Below are 16,514 nucleotides of genomic sequence, written 5' to 3' on the forward strand. Positions count from 1 at the left end.
GTCTGGCAGCCAGCAAGCCCCATCCACCACCCCATCTCCAAACCCACAGCATTGGATGGCGAGTGCATGAGGCTATGCCCAGGTTTGTCTTGTTTATCTTTGAGGACTGGACAGCTGTGGGCCAGAGGCTGCTCTTCAGACTGATTGGCTGGAATTAAGATTGTTTTCAGCACAACTTCTAACTTCATTATAAGCCAATTCCCATGCTAATGTTACACCCTCCAGCACCATGACACCTAACAATCACCGTGGCTGGGTGGAAAGAACCATCATAGGAATGAAAAGAGGTGCTAGCTAATTTCCTGGGAAATCTCTATCAGTTCCCATAAAAGACATGACTATTCCTCCCATTTATAAGCCCATCACTTTCCCTAAATTCTTTTAACCTATATTTATACTCTCCTGACCTCGAAGAGTGGAAAAGCTGGCTTGCTTGTTTGGCACTTCTCCCACCATCGCCCAGGTCCCCTTCAGTGCTTACTTGATGTTCAGTTCTATACTTTGGCAATTTTGAAATTCTACTTGGAGGCAAAACCAGAAGCAGCTCTGTGTGATTGATCAGAAGCACAACACCTTGTCCCTGCTGAGGCCAGATAGAAAACACTGTTAGGTTTGTTGTCCCAGGGAAAGGGACTTGCCCATCTCCCCTAATAAGTGCCAACAGGAAAACTTCTAACAAATAGTTAATATACTTACTATGCAAACCATGTTAGACTGATGATTTAATAATGAGGAAATTTTCCCAGTTAATGCACTTGTCAGGTACTGGTGTATACTGTTGCTAAGGGTGTTCACATTTTACTTGGAGTCCAAATAACCCACCATCAAAGTAACCCTGCATAAAACCCGCTAATTCCACTCTTGGCTTTTTCCCCCCTCCTCAGGACCTACTATGTAGCCCAGGCTGGCCTCTAACTCTGTATTCCCCTTTGCCCTTAAGTGCAGGGATTATAGACAGATGTCACCATAAATGGCGTCACTTGGGTCAGTAGTGATTGGGCACAGTTCCTCACTGTCACCCCCAGAAGTCTAGGCTCTCACCTCATTGTCACCAAATGTCAAGAGAAACTAAGCAGGCAAAGCCCAGTATTCAAAAAGCTTATCTTTGCTTTATCTCTGGGCATGTGAGTAGTGGTTAGGATCTGAGCCAGATGGCTTCAGATTGTTGGCAAAGTATTCAAAAAAACTGACATAAGCACACACAGGTATGCAAAGCAGCAAGAACATGAACTTAAAGCAATGGTATATGTCAAAATATGCTGTCAAGAACGACAGTGGACTATATAAGTGGAGGGCCTCAAATTCTCTGATTACTGTTTGGGGCTTCCTTTTAGAAGGCTCAGAGATGAAAAAGTTTGATTGCTAGGGAACACAGTGATGGCGGTTCTCTATTTTGATTGACAGGTTTGGATTAGGTAAGCTTCTGTTCACTGTATATATCCCATGATGCATCTCATTTTATTCATATGCATTCACAACAATAGGCATAAGATGGCAAACACAGGATTTACTCTTTACCTTTACTTAAAGTCTGCCTTACTGTGAGTGTGTCCAAAACCAGTCTAGGCCAGATCAGCCATCACTTTGGTTTTAGGATGTTTGAATAGATACCAGTTGTGATAAAGATACTGCTAGGTGATTTATTTCTGTTCTTTGAAGAGATTACACTGCAACTTGATGTGCATGGGATTCCTAGATTGCTAAGAGGTTGCAAGATACAATGTTTAAAGAAGGGACTGTGCAGGTAAGGATTTCAGACTTCCAAATGCATTGTTAAATAGGGGTGGTACATAGCTGAACGGAGTGGAGTTACCTGAGTTGTCATTCAGTGGGTTGCTTTAAAAGAGAATGCTCCCCATAGGCTCTGATGCTTAAAATACTTGGGTCTCTAGTTGGTGATATTGTCTGGGTGTGTTAAGAAGACATGGTCTACTTTCTCCAGAAGTTTCAAAGCCACACGCCATTCCCAGTTCACTTTCTGCTTCCTCTTAGTGCTCTAAGATATGAGCTCTCTGGGGCTGGAGAGCTGAAACAGTGGTTAACACTACTGACTGCTCTTCCAGAAGACCCAGGCTCCTTCCTCAGCACCTACGTGGTGACAACTATCCGTAACTCCAGTTCCAAAGGAATCCCTCTTCTTACTTGCAAAGGTACTACGCACACATGGTGCACAGACATACATGCAAGCTAAACACATATATGCATAAAATAAAAATAAATGGATCTCAAAAACAACAACAGAAGATATGCTGTCTCAGCTTGCTGGTCCAGGCACTATGTGTTGCTTTCCTGTCTTGCCAGTGCTGGAATCTTAGGAATTGGAAATCAAAATGAAACTTCCCTTCTATATGTTGCCTTGGCCACGGTGTTTTATCACAGCAATGAAACAGTATCTAAAACATTAAAAAAAAAAAAAAAGTGCCTGCTTTAATCGTCTGCGGGGCAGAGGCTTTCAGAGGCCCTCTGTGGCAGGTTCCTAGGTTGTTTCCTGTTTTCTTCTTCTTTTGATATCCATCCTCTGCCTTTCATGATGGGGATTGAGCATTTTAGTCAGGGTGCTCTCTCTTGATTAGTTTCTTTAGATGTACAGATTTTAGTAGGTTTATCCTATATTATATGTCTATATGAGTGAGTATATACTGTATGTGTTTTTCTGCTTCTGGGACAGCTCACTCAGGATGATCCTTTCCAGGTCCCACCATTTACCTGCAAATTTCATGACGCTGAGACTTATGGCCAACTCTTGGGCAGAGTGCATGGTATCTTATGTAAGATGTGGAAAATAGTAAGAGCTGGAGAGATCGGGAACCCCACAAGGAGAGCAACAGAACCAGAAAACTTGAACACAGGGAACTTCCCAGAGACTCATACTCCAACCAAGGACTATTCATGGAGATAACCTAGAACCCCTGCACAGAAGTAGCACATGGCAGTTCAGTGCCCAAGTAGGTTACATAGTAATGGGAAGAGGGACTGCCTCTGACATAATCTGATTGGCCTGCTCTTTGATCACCTCCCCCTGAGGGGGGAGCAGCCTTACTAGACCACAGAAGATGACAATGCAGCCACTCCTGATGTGATCTGATAGACTAAGATCATAAGGAAGGAGAGGGGGACCCCCCTATCAGTGGACTTGGGGAGGGGCATGCATGAAGAAGGGGGAGGGAGGGTGGGAATGGGAGGGAAGGACGGAGGGGCTTATGGGGGGATACAAAGTGAATAAAGTGTAATTAATAAAAAAATAAAATAAAATAAAAAAGTGTGCCCAACTAGTGGGAAACATGGATTCTTCACTTAGACCTGCACAAGTGTTGGTTATGTGAGATATAATAACAGAAGACGAAAGAAAATGCTGTGTTTAAAACAAATCAGACCACTTTCTGAATATACACCCCTGTGTAAGCTGCCATGCGGTGCTTGGACTTGAACCCAGACTTTTTCTTATGTATTAATAATAGTTGAATATTTATTTTATTAGCTGCTATCCTCTATTCCATTGAAAAAGTTGACTTTCCACCACATAGATCTCAACACCTCAGACATTTTAAGTTGGCACATATGTATATTCTCTAGAAATCCTAATGTTCAAATTAGCATGAATCATAGCTGATGGCGAATCTGCACTGATGAGCTTTCTACCGGAAAGGAACAAATTGAAGGCGGGAAAACTCTAAGTGGGCTGACGGTTTCAGAGGTTTCAGTCAATGGGTATTTAGCTGTTTTTAGTTAATGATGAAACAGGTACCAAGATGGAGTGCAAAGAGATCAAGGAAGGAGAAGGTCCAGGACAAGACACCTTCAACGGCTCACCCCTCCGTGACCTACTTTCTCCATGTAGACCCCACTTTCTAACAGCCATTCACGAGCAGCTCATCAGTGGATGAGATGAACACCCTCAAGATCCAATACTCACTCGCTATCTCACAAGCCTGGGACTTGAGCCATTAAGAATATTTTAACTTTATTTTTTATTGGCATTACAGACAGTTGTGGGCTCCCATGTGGGTGCCGGGAATCGAACCTGGGTCCTTTGGAATGGCAGACAGTCACTGAGCCATCTCTCTAGACCCATTAAGAATATTTTATACTCAAGCTACTAATGTCTGTAGTATACAGGCAACAAGAGGTCATAATTAGGCCAAATGAGAAAGGAAAATTTGGAAGAAAGAAAATTAACATTTGATGACTCCTGGCAGTGATGCAATGATGATGTATTCATCTGATTTGCTGAACACTTACAGTGTCAGGCCTGTGTGGATACCTACTTGAGTCTGTGTTCTCATAACCCAGATGAACAATACAGAAGTGTATAGTGTAACATAATAAGTGTGCCCTGTGACATGGCCTCTGTAAAAGGTTCCAGCAGACTAAAGAAGCTGAGAGAAGCTGGAAGAGGATGGTGCATTAGATAAGGTGTCTGACTGGGTCATTCAAAGCTACTGGTATCCAATCAGACGTCTATGAAGTGAGGCAGCAGGATATCTGGTTTCATCTTGGAAGAAACAGTATGTCCAACTGCACATTCCCTGACCCAGAAATGAGCTCAGTGAATGTGGGAACAGGGGCAGCCCAGGGAGGCTAGCAAGAACTCAACCAGCAGAAAATGTCAAATGAAGCCAGAATATAAGGCCATCATCAAGAGTTTAAGTTTTGCCCTGTTGGTGAGGACACAGAGATGTGTGCCTTAATTCTAGCACCTCCGTGAATAAAAACAGACTGCTGTGTGGGAGCCAAGGGGGGAGGCTGGCAACAGTCAAATTTTCATTTTCTCTTTGATTTAATGGAGTCTCAAAAACTGAGCCAATTTCTGCAAGAATGGATTTGTAGCCGTTCCCACTGAGAGCTGAGAGGCCATGGGGAAGCGCACAGTGTGGAAGTGGAGGAGAAGGTGACAGCCTGATTCATACAAGGTTTAACGGTGTGCTGCAAGAGTGTAGATTCACTACAGACAGGAAGGGAAAAGCCTCAAGAGAACAGTCCTCCTAAGCCTCCTCTCAGTCCTCCTAATCTTCTTCTTTGTCCTTGTCTTCCTCCTCATCTTCCTCTTCCTCCTCCCGGCTGACAAAAATCTGTCAGATAAAAATCCTAAATTCAGTACTTTTGATACAGTTTTATTACATAGCAACTTACTATGTAGACCAGACTGGCCCCAAACTAAAAGAAATCTGCCTGACTCCACCCTGCACATGCTGGCATTAACAGCCTGCACCACCATGCCCAGATCTTAAATCTAATTCTTTTCTTCAGTTTTCCCCCATGCCTAGTAACCTTATGAATTCACAAATAAAGAGACACACTCAGAGAAGCCAAGCTTCCCTGCTGTTGTAAAAAGATCAAAGTAAAGATTCAGCTCTGCCATCAAAGGCCAAGTTCCTCCTCTATGCCCTTGACACCCAACCCTTTTCCTTTCCTGTGGCATCAGGGGTTTGGGCTTCACTTGCATGACACATGCTCAAACATCACCATGATGATGAGTAACCATGGGTAACAGAGCTTTAATAATAAGTCAACACAAGAATCTTGTGACACAGTTTAGCAGTGCAATTTCTGTTTCACTTTTTAGCTTATCCATTTATCCCCCTTGGGAGGTAACACATTTATTGATCAATATTACACAGCAGTTTATTTTAGAAAAGCTTTCCACATTTGATTGGCCCGAGGTACAGAGTCTCAGGATGATAAGGTAGAATCAACGTTGTATTCCAGCTCTTCCTCTCTACTTTTTAATCATACTGTGAGAAAGAATGAAACAACCCCTTGCTATCTAGGTGAGGCCTGGGCTGGAACTTAATGTCCTCCTGCCATACATATATAAACATTTGTTCAGGATATCAGCATGAAGTGGGTACAATATGTAGTTGTGATGCCTTGATATAAAAACAAGATCATCATGTTTATCTGGACATGAACAAAATGTTAACATTGACAAAGCTACATTAATGATTAAACATTGACTAACAGGAGTGAACGCCATGCCCTAGACTGACCTCCTTCTAGGTAATGTTGTTTAAAGATACGGGTAGTTGTGTTTTGAATGTGAAATGTCCCCATAGTCAGTTCCCCACAGGGGTGCTATTCTGGGAGGTTGTAGACTTGTTGGGTCATGAGGCCTAGCTGGTACAGATGGGTCACAGAAGATGTCATGAAGGCTATTCTTGACTTGGTCCCATCTTGGGTGCTCTGCTTCCTTTCTATCAAGCTGTGAGGAGTCTTGGCCACAAACTCCAGCATCATGAATTTTGTAATTCATTCCCCATATAATGAACTGAAACTCCCCAAAACTGTGAACCAAAATAAATCTTCTAATTGTGTCAGATGTTGTGTCAAAGCAACAAGGAAAGTATCTGCTACATGGATTACAGGGTGAACCTTGCCCCCTTCCCTGTTTCACATACTGAAATCCTATACCAACCTCAAAATGTGACTGCATTTGGAATATGAAAGGTATTAGCTGCCATCACATTGGTTTAACTCCTGGCCTATAACACAACACACCAAAATGGAGTCACTTATGCTATAAGCCATCCAACCAAGTTAAAACATTAAGAAAACCTTCCCAAATAAATCAGTTTTAACAAACAAGTGGGTAGAGAAATTGCTTCACAGTTAATAGCACTGGCTGCTCTTCTGGAGGGCCTAGGTTCAATTCTCAGTACCTATATTGCAGTTTACACCCATCCATTAGCTCCAGTTTCAGGGAATCCAGCACCTTCTTCTGGCCCCTTCCACAATCAATCGCACACATGTTATGCTCACTGCTTACATTATTGTCAGGCAAAACATACATATACATTAAAAAAAAAACATGTCTTTAAATTGAGATTGATTGATTGATTGATTAAGAGAGAGAGTATGTCACAGAAATTAATCTAGTCAAACTGACTAGGCATCATATGGATGATATCTCTGGCTGAGCCAACTCAAATAAAATCCCCTCCCATACACTGACAATAAAGCATCTTCTTGAAACTGTACCTACCAGCCTCCTTCCTAGAGCAGCTCTAGTAACTCTACAACTCATTTCTCTATCATATGATATTTTTATATGTAAGGGTGTTTCACCTCCATGTTCTGTCACACCTGGGAAAGCACCTTTTCTAAAGAACCTTTACATGAAAGACTGAGAAATCTGTGACTCTCTAAGAAAGGCCAAGTTTAGCTCAGTATCCAAGTGCGCTCCCTAGTAAGGGGAACAGGGACTGTCTCTGACATGAAGTCAGTGCCTAGCTCTTTAACCTCCCCACCTCCCATGGGAGGAACAACCTAGCTGGGCCACGGAGGAGGACATTGCAGCCAGTCCTGATGAGACCTGATAAGCTAGGGTCAGATAGAAGGGTAGGAGGACCTCCCCTATCCGTGGACTTAGAGAGGGGCAGGGAGGAGATGAGGGAGGGAGGGTGGGATTGGGAGGGAATGAAGGAGGGGGCTACAGCTGGGATACAAAGTAAATAAACTGTAATATAAGAAAATAAAAATAATTTTAAAAAAAGGCCAAGTCAAAATTTGTGTATCACAGAGGATCTAGAGGCTCTAAAGAGACAATTAATTTAAAAATGTGGTCCTTAGAGTGAGTCTTACTTCAACCTAACCTGTTCTCATAAGAAGGACAGAGACACACAGGACCTGGGGAAGCTAATATGAAGATGCATGTACCATGGGATGGCCATTTCTCAGCCATGGAGTGAGGTCTTGGGAAAGAGCAACCCAAGAACAGCCTGATGTCAGATGTTTAAGGCCCAGAAACATGAGGAAAATAGAGGTACCTGAACTGTGGGCATTTACCATGGCAGCCAGACCAGACTAATCCATTGAAGAAGCCTGGAAGCCTGGATCATGATGACACCTGAGTGTATGTGTGTCCATTGATAAATGTTACTGGTGCTAAGGTTCACGGTTACCACCAAACTGACTCTTAAACAAATTTCAGAGAACCATAGACCCTTGGTCTAATAGCTTTAACCCAGCAAGAGACAAGCCCCAGAAAAGCTGTATCATGAAGATGCTTTCACACCTGCTTGCTTAGGTGCTGATCAGGTGCTTTATCTACCTATATGAGCCAACAAATGTTTTCAGCAACACTCAGAACAGTGCATCGACTTCTTCAACTTTAAGTGAAGTCTATGTACATAATGTGAGGACAAAGTTCCAACTCCCTTGTTTATTAGTTTTTACATGTGAGCATATTTTGCTTCCTTTTGCATACTATGGGTATGAAGGGACAGTGAAGTTTGTCAGAGTCCCTATACCTATTATTTGGGACAATCGTGAGCTGTGTTGTAGGTGCTGAAAACTGAACCCAGATCTTCAAGAACAATCAGTGTTTAACTGCTGAGCCATTTCTCCAGCCCCTTAACTCATTTTAAACTCCAATACTCAACAAGGATTTCCATAAAAATTTCTAACCATAAAATAACTATCAAAAGAACACTCAAGGATTGATTGAAATCATTCACCTATTGCTGAAGCATAATTTGTGCTCTCACATCATCTCAGATTTCGCTGGGGAGAAACAAGGGGGATGGGTAACATACAACAGTCCTAACTAATAAGTAAACAGAAAGATAGGAGTCCTTCAGGTCTGTATTCCTGCGGTTGTAGTCTACCCTTAACGGGTTTGAGGGGAAAATAGCCACAACGCATTGATATGTAAATTCTTTTGCAATTTACTTTACAAAGGAGATTAGCTATTCCAAAGCATTTATAAAATAAGTATGCAGTAGAAAAAAAAATTGAAAGGAAGTGTGAATAAGCAGATTTACAATTTTATATTTTATCTCCATTAAAATCCCCCAGGTGTAGGAAAGAAGAAAATGGCCCCCAGAGAGGTGTTCTCTGATGAAGAGCTGTTATCTTTCAACTTGCTATGGATAAGGGAATAATTTCTGCAATTGTGTCAAAGACAAAAACCATTCATTTTTCACCACTGCTTACAGTATCGCTCCTTCCATATCAGACGTAAAATACATCATTTTACAATGGAGTGTCCTTTTCTTTGATTAGCTCCCTTCTGGGCTTTGCAGAAAAAATAGAATGGCATTCTGATGATGGTGATGATAATAATAAATGACATTAATTTTATACCTTAAAAAGTATCAGTTTTATGATTAAAATAATTTTATTATGCATACCTGTATGTGTATAAAAAGAGTCATGGGAGTTTAATAATAAATCATTTTGCCACATGATTGAGTTTCTTAATTTATTTCTGTATTTTATTTTGTATGTATGCACATGTTTGTTTTTCATTGTTTTGCTTTTAATTTCTTTGATATGTATTTTGTATGTTTGGTTATTTTGTCTGGATATATGTCTGCACATGGTAAAAGAGCATCAAATCACATGGGAATACAGTTAGAGACAGGTTTGAGCCACTATGTGGTTTCTGGGAATTGAACTCAGACCTCTGGAAGAACAGTCAGTGCTCTTAACCACTGAACCATCTCTCCAGCCCTCCATGCATACGCTTGCATGTGTATACCTGTGCGTATGTGGAGGCCAAGGGTCAGCATAAGGTGTCTACATCACTATCCATTTAATTTTTCATGTTTTCATTTATTCTTGAGAATTTTGTGCCTGTATACAATGTGCTTTAATGATATCCACCCCTCACCTCCCATCAACTCCATGGTGTTGCCTGCTCCTCTCTCTATCCTCTGAATCTACACGGTGCTCCCCACGTGTGCACAGATGTAATACCATCCACCAAAGAATAGGCACCCTACCAACAACCATCCCCCCAAAATTATTCTGTCCCACAACAGCCATCAGCTGCCAATATCTTCTCAGCTGGAGGCGGGCCCTCATGAGCCTCTCCCCCATCCATGCTAGAACATTGTCTCCACCATCTTGTGCAGGCCTTGTGCCAGGAGCCGCAGCTTCTGTGAGTTCATGAGTGCCACAGCTGTGTCATGTCCAGCAGACAGCATTTCGCAGACTCTTCTTCATCCTCTGGCTCTTCCTTACTTTCTTCTCTGGTCTTCTCTGAGTCTTGGGCACAGTTTGATATGGATGTCCCATTTAGAACTAAGCACCTATAATCACTTATTTGCAGAAATATTGACAGACAGGCTGTCTTTTCTCTTTAAAGTTCTTAAGATTAAAATAATTGATAATTGCCAATTCAATCACGCTGCTCTGGCTCTTCAGGGTACATTGCATCCCAGGAAAACCCTCTGGAGGTCAGGTGGTCCACAACCACTGTCTTACCTGCTATACTAACTAGTCCAAGTTAACAATCAGCTGAAGTTTGAGATCCCCTTAAAATGTTTTCTATTTGGATTCCAAATATTACTTGTAAAATTTCAGATTTGAGAGATGAGCATGATGGTGCATGCCCATGATGCCAGGCAAGAATCTGAGGGGGAAAGAATGGCCGCTTGAAGGTCAGCCTAGACTGAAAACTAAGAAACTGTTCAGAAACAAAAATCAGAGACCCAGAGAGGTGGCTCAGAAAGTGGCTGTGTAGCTGTCAGAACATGGGTTTGTGTCCCTAAAGCCCAGATAAAGCCACACCTGGCTACTATAACTTCAGTGTTGAGAGACAAAGACAGGCAGATCCTGGAAGCTGATAGCCAGGCAGCCTAGCAAAATGGCAAGCCAACCTCACGCAAAATGGTAAGCAAGCTTCAAGTTTAGTAAGAGCTCCTGTCTAAATGGAAAAAGGTAGAGAGCAATAGAGAACTCAGTGACCTCCTCTGACTTCCACATAGGTACGGTTGTACACATTTACATACAAACATGTACATACACATGACACATACACACAGAGACACAATTAAATGAGAGAGAGACACTCACAGGAAGAGGTGCACTTAGATTTTTTTTGAAGGCACGTGCCTTTATTTTTTATATATTAATTAGTTTATTCACTTCGTATCCCCCTCCCTCATTCTGTCCCAATCCCACCCTCCCTCCCTCGTGTCTTCTCCCATGCCCCTCTCCAAGTCCACTGATAGGGGACGTCCTCCTCTTTTTCCATCTGACCCTAGCCTATCAGGTCTCATCAGGACTGGCTGCATTGTCCTTCTCTGTAGCCTAGCAAGGTTTGCTCCCTCCTCACAGGGAGGTGATCAAAGAGCCAGCCACTGAGTTCATGTCAGAGACAGTCCCTGTTCCCCTTACTAGGGGACCCACTTGGACACTGGGCTGCCATGGGCTTCGTCTGTATAGGGATTCTAGGTTATCTCCATGCATGGTCCTTGTGGTTGGAGTATCAGTCTCAGAAAAGACCCCTGGGCCTAGGTTCTGTTGCTCTCCTTGTGGAGCTCCTGTCCCCTCCAGGTCTTTCCGTCTTCCCCTTCTTTCATAAGATTCCCTGCACTCTGCCCAAAGTTTGGCTATGAACCTCAGCATCTGGTTTAAAGCCCTGCTGGAGCAGAAAGACACACACGGTACACACTCACTTATAAGTGCATATTAGACATATAATTTAATATAAGCATACTAAAATCTGAACACCTAAAGAAGCTAAGCAAGAAGGAGGACCCAGGGTAAGATGATTAATTCTCACTCAGAAAGGCAAATAGGACGGACATCAGAAGAGGGAGAAAACAGAGAACAGGACAGGAGCCTACCACAGAGGGCCTCTGAAAGATTTTATTTTCAAACATAAATGAACCTCCACTAGGAGGTTGCATCACAGTTAAGCCAACTTTGCCCCTGACACAAAACAATGTTCAAAAACAAATGACCAGAAAGAAATATGAAATACTTACCTGCAAAAGTGAAAACATTTTTGTTACTAGATTTCTACTGACAAAATAAACTAGAGTCCTTCTAGAAGAGGGAAACTCCATGAGGAAAAACACCTCCACCAAACTGGCTTGTGAGCAAGCTTGTGGAGCATTTTCTTGACTGATGATTTGATGAGGGAAAGTCCAGCTCACGGTGGGAGGTGCCGCCACTGGCTGGCAGTCCTGGGTGCTGTAAGAAGGCAAGCTGAGCAAGTCGTGAGGCACAAGCCAGCAAGAAGAGTTCCTCCAAGGCTCCTGCTTTAGTTCCTGCCCTACTTCAGTTCCTCTTCCAACTTTCTCTGATAATGGGTTGTGCTTTGGAGCTGTAAGCTGAAATAAATGCTATCCTCCAGACCTTATTCTTGGTCATGCTGTTTTATCACATCAGTAGAAACCCTAATTAAGACAAAGCTATTCCCACTATAAAACCGAGACAACTTTACGTGATTCTATATCTCAAGATACTTTAAGTGTATGTTTTATGTGGAGTTTTAATATTTGTGAATGGCTTTTGAATCATCCTTGAAGTTCTTGTTGTTGAATGTGTTGAATCTAAGCAGATTGTCACAGAGATGCAAGTCAACAGACACACAGTATCTGCTTTACTTTTTCTACTTGTGTTGGTGTATTATGTGAAAGGTGTCGCCTGGCTCTTGTTTGAAGGTATGGTCCTCAGCTGATAGCACATTTAGGGAAGGGATGGATACTAATGGAAGTGGTTCCTAGCTGAAGAAGTGGTTTTCTGGGGATGTGCAATTGAGGGCTAGCTCTGCCGCCTAGTCCTTCTCTCTGTTTCCAGTTCATAGTGAGTTATCATGTGTTTCTGCCACCACAGTGTTTTGCCTCATCACAAACTAGCAACTCTGCTGCTACAGACTGAGGACTGAAACCTCCAGAAGTGTGGACTCCGATGAACCCTTTACCTCTTAAATCGTTTATGTCAGGCATTTTGTCAAAATGGAGGCAGGCAGCTCCCAAGGAATACTATATATTAATCTAGTCACCTGAAAATAATGTTAAAAAAATACAGTCTGTTACATAACAAACTCCTCAAATCTATTCTTCATAGTTTCATCAGATTATCACATTTATAACATATAAATTGGCACTGGCTTCCTAAGAACAAAATGCTCTAAATTTTTAAGACTGACTACTACAATCTCTAATAGTGTAAAACTCTGTATGCTAGTTTCATACATTCAGTGTGTTAACCTTTCTTGAGGGTGCATTTAAAAAAATTACTTATCCCAGACAGGATGTCAAAGACAGACCAAAGAAACACTGTAACCCACCTTAGTGCATAACTGGGTTTCCTGGACCTACTCACAGGGCCCATCCACAGTCCCCAAACATCTACTTCATAGAGACTTCCCAAAGCTGGGACAGAGTGTCCTTTCAGTTGACCTCAACTGTCTATACAGTGTAGCTAGCAGTTCCTGGGATGACAGGCAGCTGGGACAGAGTTACACAGAGGCACAAAGGTGGAGAGGAGCCCAGGAGCGAGGATCTAATGAGCTTCCTCCCCTCTCCTTCTTGGAGAGAAAGCCAACAGTCTCTATCTTGTCAGGGTCATCACCACTGCTCTTCTGATTAACTTCATAATGGCTACGTTGGGGCGGGGAGACACGCATTGAATTCAGCAGTAACTGGAAAAGTTTTCAGAGAAAAAAAAGACGACAAGGAAGTAGGAAAGTGAGGACCTCAGAAGTAAGATGATGCAGCCTTGCAAAGACATTTCCAAAGTCTTGGCCTTTTGCAATGCTCTCAGGCTTCCACAAATAACAAGTCTCTAAAGTGAAGCAGAGAATGACAGGGCAACCAGGTAACTTGAGACTAAGCAGGTGACAAATTCTTAATACCTGCAAATCAGCAAGAGGCCAAGTGGCAATTGAATTGTCACAACAGAGTAAAGCCTGGCTGTGGCTCACTGATTGGATGAGCAGAGAAGGCCTGTTTCAGACAGGGAAAGGCAGGCAGCAGGGCAGAACTGCTGATGTTAGAACCCCGTCCCAGCTGCCTGGAAAGGGATTTGAATGGTGTTGGCTTCCTGCTGTAAGTCCTTTCTTATCAGATAATGGCTCAGTGAGCAGCCCTGAAAGATCTCTGCAGAAAATGGGCTCTGCTCATTTGAAGGGGTGTTCCAGTTGATACATCTTTGCTTCTCTGCACCGAGGTATTTCCTGAGATACTGAGCAGAAGAAATTAAAAGACAACAGTACTGGGAAAAGATTTTAGCCGCTGACTCAAATGTATGGAACTGACTCCTCTTTTTTCTGTTTTAACTGGGTCATTGTGCTTGATATAAACTCTTAGGTATCTATATATTTTTTAAATGCTCACAAATTTCAGAATGAAAAACTTCTTTAAACATCCAACCTGACCCTAAGTTTACATGGCTCTCAGAAAAAGAAAAACTGTGTTTTCTTATCTGCTATTGACTTGGCTATGCCATTTTCTCATCTGAATCCTTCCAGGGCAAGTAAAAGAAAGCACCAAACTGATTACTTGAAATGTGATTTACCCAACGATCCAGACAACTTTCTAAAGAAAGCCTATGCAAGTGTTGAACTCTCCATCTTCTTGTTTCAGCCCTGCAAGTAGTTGGGATTATGGGCCTAGAGCATCACACCCAACTCTCCAAATGATTCTTGTAAACTACTTTTTTCTATAAACTATTTTTATTGTGCATGTGTCTACATGTGTGTTTTTGTGTGAGAGTAGAATATGATGTGTAGACACCATGGCTCATATGTGAAAGTCAAAAGACAACTTTAGGGAGTCAGTTCGTTAAATGAATTCTGGGGTTTGGATTCACATCATCAGGCTTGTGCAGGAAGCACTGTGTGGTGGTTTGATAGAAAATGGCCTCCATGAGCTCACGGGGAGGGGCACTGTTAGGAGGTGTGGCTTTGTCGGAGCAGGTGCGTCGCTAGGGGGCAGGCTTGAGAAGTTCAAGCCAGTTCTCTTTCTGCTGCCTCTGGATCAAGATGTAGAACTCTCAGCTATCTCTCCAGCACCGTGTGGGCCTGCATGCTGCCGTGCTTCACGCCATGAAGATAATGGACTAAACTTCTGAAACTGTAAGCCAGCCCCAATTAAATGTTTCCCCTATAAGAGTTGGCATGGTCATGATGTCTCTTCACAGCAGTAAAACCCGAACTAAGACATACTGTCATCAACACAACCATATACTGACCCCTATGTAATTTTCAAAGTCAACATCTGTAAATACCAATGATGCTGAGTGATTTTTTTTTTTAGGAGCTACAAAAGCATCTTTGTGCTTCTCGCCTGTGTCCTAGAAGTCTTCTTTTCATACAATAAGTCTAAATTTTTTATTCAAAGCTCTAACACAATAAACACCTAACTTTAAAACAATTATTCGCATTTATATACATACATGTATGCGCTACATGTGGGTGTGTCCTCGTAGAGAATAGAAGAGGGAGGCAGAAACTCTGGAGCTGGGGTTACAGGCAGTTGTAAACTGCCCAATGTGGACGCTGGGAAACAAACCTGGGCCCTCCTGGAAGAGCAGGAACTCCCCTCAACCTCTAACCACCTCCTTATCCCCCACACATTATCTCTATAGTGAATGGCCAACAAATGCTTGTGAGTTCCACAAAGTAGAATTTCTCAGAAACATTTGTTCAGTCACTCTAAGTTGCAAAAATAAATGACACTATACCCTCTGACATAAAATCCAAGCCAGTCTGTCCCCCACAACATAAAATGCAGATTGGTAGTTCTTTTTTATCTTGGTACAGAGGCTGAATCCACTGGTTTGTGTTGAAAAGGGGAAGAATAAAAATGCTTTTCTGTCCTTGAGGCATGAATAACACGAGGAGATAAAACATTGGGAGAAGTACATCTGTTAGACTCTCAGCTTCTAATAGTGGCATCTACCCAAGAGGTGACATTTGCTCTAGCTTACCTTTAAATTCTTCGTGGTCACAGTATCCATCAAAAGAAAATTTACAGCATGTACAGGTGCAAAATCTAGTCCTGTCTGCAACATTCTTGAAGACAATAAGTCATTTGTCCATCAGCTGGTCTATACAGACTTATTCATGCTTCGCTGAAAGCTGACTTCACAGTCACTGATAAGCACGATTGCTTTCCTTGGAACAGGACCATTCTCCCTCACACAAAAGATTTTAGTAGCAATTCTGTCCCTTTGGTATACTTGGCTTCCTCTCGATGGCCACAATCTGAAAGAAAAATGGAAGAGTTTTTATCATTAAAGAGTGTATTTGATTTAGCCTTTCAGCAGGGTAACAGGAAATCACAGCCCCAGGGACGACTCAGAGATAGCTCAGTGGTCAAACACTTGCCTGGCATAAACAATGCTCAGAGTTCAATTCTGATGCCACATAAAGATAGATAGATAGATAGATAGATAGATAGATAGATAGATAGATAGATAGATAGATAGATAGACAGACAGACAGACAGACAGATAGATAAAGAAATATCCCAGTATTGCTTAGGAATCCAAGAGAAAATGAAGTCTATCTTCCACAGATGTAAGCACACATAAGCAGAAATCCAAACCTCTGTGTGTTCAGACATTCCTGAAAATTGGTGTTCTTTAAGTTCACTCATGGGCCTGTGGCTCATATGGCCACACCCTTCGAAATGGGTTTAGTTGCCAGGGGGTTAACTGACAACATTTTGCTGCCACATCTACACAATGGGCAGGAAAAAAATTACCTACTGGCTGTCCTACTAAATGACTAGAATCTCATGTCCCTGGAACCAGCCTCTAACACTAGGCTCCAG

The 16,514-nt window shown here is 42.3% G+C and overlaps 1 protein-coding gene across 2 annotated transcripts in view; it reads right to left on the minus strand.

Moving 5' to 3' along the window:
- Positions 1 to 4,124: 4,124 nt before the first annotated feature.
- Positions 4,125 to 16,514, minus strand: part of Arl5b (ADP ribosylation factor like GTPase 5B) — a 76,379-nt gene continuing 63,989 nt past the window's right edge. Inside the window, exons 6-7 of one of the 2 annotated variants that reach the window (XR_009587716.1) lie at positions 15,667 to 15,943; positions 4,125 to 5,069 (exon numbers count right to left, since the gene is read on the minus strand). Coding sequence is in view for 1 of the 2 variants with exons in the window: in XM_060372752.1 (XP_060228735.1) it covers positions 15,787 to 15,943 (157 nt within the window). In the remaining variant the exon portion in view is untranslated. Of the gene's footprint in view, positions 5,070 to 15,099; positions 15,944 to 16,514 lie in introns of those variants that run through there. The other variant, XM_060372752.1, reaches the window with a different exon arrangement.

The sequence above is a fragment of the Meriones unguiculatus genome, chromosome 19 (genome assembly GCF_030254825.1).
Source record: "Meriones unguiculatus strain TT.TT164.6M chromosome 19, Bangor_MerUng_6.1, whole genome shotgun sequence".
NCBI classification, from domain to species: Eukaryota; Metazoa; Chordata; class Mammalia; order Rodentia; family Muridae; genus Meriones; species Meriones unguiculatus.